The sequence below is a fragment of the Vombatus ursinus genome, unplaced genomic scaffold (assembly GCF_900497805.2).
Source record: "Vombatus ursinus unplaced genomic scaffold, bare-nosed wombat genome assembly UNPS02014802.1, whole genome shotgun sequence".
Classification (NCBI taxonomy): Eukaryota; Metazoa; Chordata; class Mammalia; order Diprotodontia; family Vombatidae; genus Vombatus; species Vombatus ursinus.
In genome coordinates this window covers 25,445,048-25,454,490 of record NW_020954580.1, presented here as the reverse complement: position 1 = coordinate 25,454,490, position 9,443 = coordinate 25,445,048, and the positions used below count along the sequence as shown (strand labels likewise).

At 39.2% G+C, this 9,443-nt stretch overlaps 1 protein-coding gene across 4 annotated transcripts in view; it reads left to right on the top strand.

The window, feature by feature from the left end:
• Nucleotides 1–9,443, top strand: part of AOX1 (aldehyde oxidase 1) — a 123,908-nt gene that overhangs the window by 63,910 nt on the left and 50,555 nt on the right. For all 4 annotated transcript variants that reach the window (XM_027873820.1, XM_027873821.1, XM_027873822.1 and 1 more), the window contains 5 exons: nt 250–374; nt 1,226–1,359; nt 2,889–2,976; nt 6,887–6,973; nt 7,781–7,972. In XM_027873820.1, coding sequence (XP_027729621.1) covers nt 250–374; nt 1,226–1,359; nt 2,889–2,976; nt 6,887–6,973; nt 7,781–7,972 — 626 coding nt within the window. The remainder of the gene's footprint in view (nt 1–249; nt 375–1,225; nt 1,360–2,888; nt 2,977–6,886; nt 6,974–7,780; nt 7,973–9,443) is intronic.

Here is a 9,443-nt window from a genome sequence, read left to right as displayed (position 1 = left end):
TTCCCACAATTCATTCCCAGATCCACTTTACAAGGGACATTCATTATCGATTTCTGCTACATCTGTTCTGAGAACCTACAAATACATAGGATGTGAATTATCTGTGGAATAATAATAATCATAATAATAAGTTTATAAAAATAAGTCAATAATGAATGTCCCAGGTCCTTTACGAGGAAGTGGTAGCCCCCTGCCTGGCCATACCTCATACTGCCCACCAAGGATTTCTTTTGTTTGGGGATTGAACAGGTGAGATGCATGTTGGAGGACAGGAACATTTTTACATGGAAACACAAAGAGTGCTTGTCATACCAAAAGCTGAGGACAAAGAGTTGGAGATTTATGTGTCGACTCAGGATCCATCCCATGTACAGGTGAGAGACCCAGTATCTTCCCAGTCTCCCTTCACCCTTCCCTTATTTTACCAAGTTGCTATAAGCCTTTCAAATGATGTAAATTTTATCTACAGGAACCCCATTTCAGACTACTGAATATCACCAGAGTAGCAAAGATTAAAGAACTTCACCTCAAGTTTCAAAAGGGGAAGTCTACTGGTTTACTTTGTTTTTTTAAAAGATGTGTTCATTTGCAATACTGTTACATGAACTCAATCTGATGTAATGTTAAATTGTGAATCATACTGGTTCCTCTTTTAAAATACTATTACTCATGTTATTTTAAAGCTGAAATATCTACCATAAGTATGATATTGTATTCATTTCAACTGAAGAGGCGACTTTTGTGTTTGGGGACTCAATATTATCTCCTTTCTTTATGTCTTAAAAGTTCTTTGAAAGCACCTGCCTGGGTAGAAGACCTCATCTCTAACAACACCCGAGTCAATTTCTTCTCCCTGAAAAATGTCAGTTTCCCACCCAAAAGTTTGCTCTGGGAAGATGAATGGAATGTCTACAAATGAACCCCACAATTCCATTTAACATGCATTTAAGTGACCACATAAAAATATTGTGCTAGGCATATTGTTTAATGTTCACAATGAAGTAAAAATAGAATATACACAATGAAAATACAAAATAATTTTGGGGGGAGGCATCAACAACTGGGCGGATCAATCAGAAGTACCCTCAAGGAGAGTGATGCAGTAAATGCACAGTTTTGTTTCTGTCTTACTGACCACTGGCAGTGGATTCCTTAAGTCCACGCTGTGTTTCAGAAAATACAGCATAAGATTCCATGGTTACAAAATCACCTATCCCTTTTACAGAAAACAGTGTCTTCTACTTTAAACATCCCCATCAACAGGATCACATGCCACGTAAAACGAGTGGGTGGAGGCTTTGGGGGAAAGGTCTCCAAACCAGCTGTGTATGGTGCAATTGCTGCCGTGGCTGCTAACAAGTAAGTGGGGCAAGGGATAAACGAGTTGGTGTTTGAGAAATGCTTTTGGACACGGTAATGAACTGACTGTATGTCCTTGGGAAAGTCATGTTACTTCTCTTTCTGTCCTTTGTTCCACTGGCAATCATAAGACCTACTTCCCAAGTTTGTAGTGCAGACCAAAAAGAAAAAGGCATCACAGAAGGCTCAAGAACAGCTTAAGTGACTATACAAATGTCAAGTAGCTAGCAATTCTAGAGTACAACTCCCCATGGAACTGGGGGGAGGAGGGGAGATGGAAGGTACACACCCAGGCTGTAGACAGCCTTAAAGTAGAAAGAGAGAAGCTATTTTTTTCTGCTCTTTCCTTCCTCATCTTATACAAAGGGGAAGGGAGGAAAAGAGGACCTTCTTTTTTTTTTTTCCCCTGGAGACAGATGTCACTTTAAGACTAAGAATCCTTCCCAGGTTATTTGCCAAGGTCACTCCCTTGCTGTGAATGCTTCCACATTTATGGACTGTTTACAGTGGATTCTGTTTAAATTGCTTTTCTTCCCTAGGTGTTTCATGAATGTTTCCCACCAATCAGAATCATCTCTTCTGTTTCTTTTGATTCTGCACCTCCCCACACATGCCCACACACCCACACGCTGACACTCATAAAACTATAAAATAAGAGGCTTGGACTAGTTGACCTCTAAGATCCCTTAAAGTTCTAAATCTATGATCCTGCGATGTACAAGGGCAGCTAGGTGGTGCAGTGGAGAGAGTACTGGCCTGGAGTCAGAAAGACTCATCTTCCTGAATTCAAATCTGACCGCAAACACTTATTAGCTCTGTGACCCCAGGCAAGTCACTTAACCCTGTTTGCTTCAGTTTCCTCATCTGTCAAATGAGCTGGAGAAGGAAATGGCAAACCACTCCAGTATCTTTGCCAAGAAAACCCCAAATAGGGTCATGAAGAGTCAGAAACAATGGAAACAACTGCACCACAAAAGAAAATTATGTACAACTTTGTGATTCTAGGTCACTACCCCATCCTATGCCTAACTTACACCACTGCAAAATATGGCGACGGGACAAGGCAATCTCTAAGACCCCGCCTAACCCTAAACCTATGATTCTTTGAAGCAAAGATGACTCTGAAATTCCGAGCCTCAGTCCTTGAGAGAGTAGGTGGTAGCAACAACAGAAATTAGGAGAAGAGGCAGATTGGGGGTGCTAAGTTAGGAGGGAGGTATTGAGTTTTAGGTTATCGTAAGACATCCACAGGGATGATCAGAAGACAGGTAGAAATTTGGGAGGAGAACTTAGGGCTGGAATCTAGACTGGGGAGTGATCTGCATAGAAGTGATAATTAAACTCTTGGAAAGGGCCAAGAGCATCAAAGGAGATGGTATAGGTAAGAGAGAAACCATCTGAATAGAGCAAACCCAATAATGTATGATCTTAGCCTCCTTTGGAGAACACTCTAGTCAATTAAGCTAAAAAACGGTCCATCATAATCTAGCCATTAAAAAATCTGATTCATAAATATTTGTTTCTTTTAGAACTGGGCGTCCTATTCGGCTTGTTTTAGATAGAAGAGAGGATATGTTAACCAAAGGGGGAAGGCATCCACTTTTTGCAAAATACAAAGTAAGTATTGGGGACCCTGATGTTAACATCTTTCATTTTCTATGTACATTTAGAGTTATAACTTCCTACTATTTTGGCATTGCATTGATTTAGTTGGCAAAGTTCTTTCAATGAATGGGAGAAAGCTGTTTCTAAGAAACCTGCCTCAGATGTCTTGTTATTAGTAATAATGAGCAAGAAAGTTTGCACAGGGTTTGAAGACATTTCAACCTCGTAGCCACCACTGGGCTCCAGGTTTCTTGACCCTATAGTACACAGCAAGATCATCCAATCAGGGTTATAATCTGCCTATTAAGCCGAAGGGCTAGGGTTGAGCGCCCACTCTCCCTTTATTGCCCATTCCCATTATAGTCTCAGTAGAAGATGAAGTCTTCATGAGGGCAGCATGAACTTGTCCAAAACACTCATTACAGTGGTGATTGGTCAGTCTCCAAGGGCCCCCCAATCCTGAGCTACCTGCCCCATGATAATTAATATATCAGTATGTTAGATCTATGTCGGGAACATGTAATAATAATCCCTAGAATTGTAGGAGGGGTAGATATCTTCCCCTCTGTTCTGGTCAACCAACTAGGCACATACATAGATTAATAGGAATAACAGTATATATATTACATATATATGTGTGTGTGTATATGTGTATATGTATATGTATATATGTATGTGTATGATATGCATTATATATATGAATGAATGTGTATGAATATGCATACTGCATGAATAATAGGATACGCATATGTAAAAAGCTAGAAATTATATGTAGGGTATCAATATATAAGCCAGATATAATGAAATATAGAAACTAGTTGAAGAATAAGATATATATATGAAGGTAGAGGAAATCAGCTATTGCTATAAAATAAGATACAGGGGAAAAGAAGAACTGTGTTATCCATCATTCCAAGTTTTCACTGATCACTGCTTGATGAGAAATGGGTGCTAATAACTAGGTCCATAGCCTGAATACGTGGCAGTATCCAAAGATAGTTTTCAAACAGTTAGGCTCACCATCACGGACATGAATCACAATCTTAGGCCATGAAAGAGTCCAAAAAATCATGGACCTTTTTTAAAATGTATAATGAATATACTTTATAGCCTATTTCAAGAGTTTTCTGCTTGGCCACAGGACAGGACTATGATAATTAGAAGTTAATGAGAGGGAGATTTTAGCTTCATATAAGAAAAAAATATTTCTAATACTTGGAGCTTACAAAAAATAAGATAATAATAGCACAAATTATAGCACTTTGTGGCTTACAAAGCAATTTCCTCATAATTCTCTTGAAGTAGTGAGTTCCCTGTCACCGAAAGTCTTCAAGTAAGGACTGGACAGGCACTTTATTCAAAAAAAAATTTATTTAATTCCTGCTTTGTCCAGAACACTCTACTAGGCATTGGATGAGAGACAAAGTTTAGGTAAGACACAGTCCCTGCTCTCATAGAGCATATATCCTTCCAAGGGATGGGACACAAATGTAGATAACTATAATATACCATATTACATGGTAATAGTGCCTCTCTTGTCCTATCTACCCTCCTCCACTTCATGAACAACCTGGAGCCTTGGGTGTAAATGAGGAAGAAAATAGAGAATAGGCAGCAGAAAGTGATAAGGACAAAAGAAAGAAGTGCTACAGTATCAGGGAAGGAGGCAGCATTTCAGCTTAAATTTTGTTTTGCTTTGCTTTGTTTTTTGACTAGGCAATGGGGTGAAGTGACTTGCCCAGGCTCACACAGCTAGTAAGTGTCAAGTGTCTGATGCCACATTTGAACTCGGGTTCCTCCTGACTCCAGGGCTGGTGCTCTATCCACTTTGACACCTAGCACCCCTCAGCTTAATTTTAAAAGGCAGATAAACGGTTGACGGAGGGGAGTGGGATGGATTCCAGGTACAGAAAAGTTTCAGCGCAATCTCCCAGGGATGTTGTAGGAAGGGATGTGGTTGGAGAGGTTGGAATGGATAATCTCAAAGGGCCCTTACAACTCCAAGATTCTCTAATTTTATGCTGTTTAATTAAGACACTTTTTGAAACCTGATGCCATTAAATGAAGGATTTTATATTGTTTAATAATAAAATAATTTTTAAAAATTAAAGGGAAACTATGTAAAGGAATAAGCTTAATGGCATCTATATTAGTGATTCTTCATCAGTGTGAAAAACACTGAAAGGAGGCACATACATTTGGATATAAAAGTATCTTGGCTATAAGGATTTGGGAGGGACAGAATAAATGGCATGAAAACAGTTGGGCTACCCTAATGGCAAAATCACTTCCCCTAGCATTTCTACCTCGTAGCATTGAGAGCCTTACAAAAATAATTTTCACATTAAGAAAACTCTCAGAAATACACACACACATATATAAGAATATATATATATATATATTTACATATATATGTATATATATTTATATGAAAAGCCACAAGCTGGATGGACCATTGGAAGACCTTTTGGTCATCTTAGTGGCATTTGTCTTTACTCAACTATTAAACGAAGATGCTCTTATGAGGATGTTTTGCTGAAATCTTGCTTGTGCTATGTCAAATGTTGCTCAATGTCTGAAGCGTACAAATAAACAACATAGAATCATAAGCCATTAGAGTTGAAAAGGACCTTAGAGGACTTCTAATCCAGCTCCCTCATTTTACAGAAGAGGAAACTGACGCCCACAGGGGTGAAACAAAACCCAAAATGGCAGAGCCGATTAGTGACAAGAGCCAGGAATCAAACCCATGTTTCTCAGGGTCCCAATAAAGTGCTCTCTCCACTATCCCACACTCCTCTAAATATATACTTTATTGGAAAAAATATCTTTGAACTAATCCATACCTAGATTGTATATTTGTGGTTAATCACTACTTTATATTATTCCCCAAGATCAAGATATTCAATAACTCAGGATATTTAGGTTTATATTATATTGTCCTGTGACAATAATGGTTCATGTAATTACAGAGCAAAGAATCATGCTCATTCATTGATCTTCTCTATCCTCAAACACATGTGAAGAAAAATTCTCAGCAACTTTACTTTCCAGTGTCAAAAACACAGCTAGAAAATTTTTTTGTTTTATCCCTGCCATCTCCACTCCCAAGCCCCAAATCCAAGTTGACAGGTGGCTTTACAACTAACTTATTTGCATTATATTACAATTAACTTAATAAATGTAAAAATAGGCTACTTTGCCATTGTTATTTTTAATACTTCAATACTTATTATTATATTGTTGTTTCCTTAATTTTGACCAATCAGAAAGAATTCAGAAGATTTGCCCTATTCTCCCAACTCATTATTATAAAGTCTGATTTTTGGAATTTTAAAAAAGAACTATAGTTTTGTCACTTTTCAGTAAATATGGCACAAATACAGAAGTATGAAGAGCTGCAGAAGAGATTAGCCATCATTTTGGGGGAGAAAAGTCAGGATTTCAGCATATTGGGAAGAGTATAGCTGTAGAATTGACTATAAGGTAAGAAGAAAGACATACTAAAAGAAAAAGAATCAGCCAAAGTAAACATAGAGAAGGAGAAAAATACAAGTCTGAGAGTCAGAAAGCACATAGTCTAATCCTAACTATACCATTAACTAGTTAAAATACCTTGGCCAGGTCACTTTCCTTCCCTTGTTTCCTCATCTGCATAATGAGGGAGTTGGATTAGATAATCCCCTCCAACTCTGACATGGATAATAATATGGTTCTGTGAATCCAGGGAGTCCCTGTCAGTTAACAACCAAGAAACGGGCTATTAGCACAAGCTAATAACTCCTTATTATGCAGATACCCACATGCCAAGAACTATATTTTGTCTTTGGTTAACGCACCCCAAAGTAAGGCTGTGTTGGAGCTTGTGTCCTTAATGTAAAATGCAGAATGGATTAGAGACATGTCTATCATTTTATCATAGGTAGGATTCATGAACAATGGGAGGATCAAGGCCATGGATATTAAATGTTATATCAATGGAGGGTGTACCCTGGATGACTCTGAACTGGTAAGTACATTAAAAAAAAAAAAAGAGCAACTTCATTGATTAAAAAGTGGAAAGTAAATTCTGGATTGGTTGTTGTTAGGGCAATTAATCCTTCTTTAGCAGACTCTTGGCGTCCAGCAAATTAAACCACAAGTTCTATACCTAGTTCAAATGGCTAAGAAATTGTTAACAGGATTTTTACTGAGCCAATCTCTAACCTCAGAATGCTCAGAACCACACAAAGCAGGTCCAGAGATAGGAGTGCCAGTAAGCAAGCAGTAGTTTCATTCATCAGTTTCAGAGTGAGGAATGCTCCCTAGGCTGAAGTAAAAGCACAGGTTATATACTTAAATCACAGGTGGGGGAGAAGGGGGAAAGGTAGATCACAAACAATCATTTCCCAGGGATTGAGTGGTTTCCCACAACAATCCCACAACACAACAATTCTCTGATTAGTTCAAATTTGGGGGGTTGTGACCACCCCACAAGACATAGAACCAGAGTTCTGCAACAGGAACAGGTTTTACAATCTTTGGTTCACTTCACTTAAGGTACATGACTTTTGTCCCCCAAAATGATGGCACAAGAATGCAAGTAACTGTGGGAGTGTTGTCAAGGGTTTGATTGATCATTTCAAGCTGCATTGGAAGTCTAACTCACAAGCTAGAAGAGGCAATTCTGAGAATCTAATCTATTAGTATATTCATTACACATATCACATTAATTAATATGAAAAATCATAATTCCCTTCACAAAATTCAAGTCTGTGATTAATCTTAAAGAAAAAAATGTTTTGGCTAATAATCTTTAACATCACTTTTACTTTAGGTGATAGAATATCTCATACTAAAACTGGAAAATGCTTATAAAATCAATAATCTCCGATTCTTGGGCCGGGCCTGTAAAACCAACTTGGCTTCCAATACAGCCTTCCGTGGATTTGGTTTCCCACAGGGTGGATTGTTAATGGAGTCTTGCATCACAGCCGTGGCCGCCAAATGTGGTTTACCACCAGAAAAGGTAACCAAGAAGTAACTTACAAAGGGATGGCATCAGTCTTCACACACACACACACACACACACACACACACACACACACACGCACTGTAGCATTTTATGGTTCACAAAATGGTTTCCTCACAAGACCCTTATGAAGTAGGCTCTCAGTGTTGGAGTCTCCACATATCTTCCCAGTTTTATTGCTTTAATCCAGATCTTTCATTTCATCTGTGTAGGGAACGCCAGGTGAAGAAACTCTTTCTACCACAGCAGGTCAGTGACTCTTCTAGGGCAGGAAAAGATTAAGTGACTTGCCCAGGGTCCCAAGATCATTGGTCACCGTATGTCCGTCTGGGACAAGACTTGAACTCATCTTGTTCTGAGGTCCAAGGCCAGCTCTCTATCCACTGACCACTCCTCCATCTATGTAACTATAGTGCAGGTTAGAAAATGATGAAGTGAGTGGGAGAGGTCAATTAAGTGCCATGAGGGATTTAAGAAAGGAAGGATCAGTTCCAGCTGTTGTGGGGTGGGGAGCAGATTGGAAATCGGGAGGAGAAAGTGGCCCCTGACCTAGAAGGAAGAGCAAGTTCTTAGCAGGCAAAGATGAGACATAGATGGGATTTTTCAAAACCACTGAGTTCAAAACCACTGAAGACAGTACCTAATGTAGGTTTACTATGTTATTGGTAATGGGAAGAACTGCTGAAAATAGGCACTAACAAAATAGTCTTATAGGCCAAAACATCTTTTGAAACAAGTGGTAAAGTTGCACCAAACATTCATCGGGTCTTTGAATTCAGTAATTTCTTACATTCTTGCTCCTCTCTCTCTCTCTGTCTCTGTCTCTGTCTCTTTGCCAGCACCCCACAATCATGGAGTACTGCCCCTTTCCATCACCAAATATATCTCTCACTACCACCTTATTTGTAACATTTCTGTGAAATCTGAAGTCATATTTCAAATGGGGAAGGACTTTGAATGAGATATAATAATGTAATTGAGGCCCATCTGATTGAAACAACTACATTTCCCATGAGGTACCAGTTGTCATTCAAGGAGGTCTCTGATTGAAGTTCCCAGGACTGAAATCTCCTGTGATATATTTCCATGTTTGGAAAAATTTTATTATGGGGCCAGGAGAGATAGAGAAGGAGTCAGAGAAAGCCTCTCATCCACAAATGACTGGAAATGCTGGCCGGTGCCTAACTTTGTTAGGGCAGAAAGCTGAACTGGTACATCCTCAGGTTGCTAAGCAGGGATGCCTACAATATACACCATATGCTAGTTCCAAAGACTGGAGAGGAACGGAACTCAGGAGCACAACTCCACACGGAAGGAGTAAGCAGTACTGAGTGCCAGAGTGAATGTGTCCAAAGCACAGATTTCCAGTCCCCTGCCCAGACCAAACAGAGGCAAGCAGAGAGAGAGAGAGAGAGAGAGAAAGAGAGAGAGAGAGAGAGAGAGAGAGAGAGAGAGAGAGAGAGAGAGA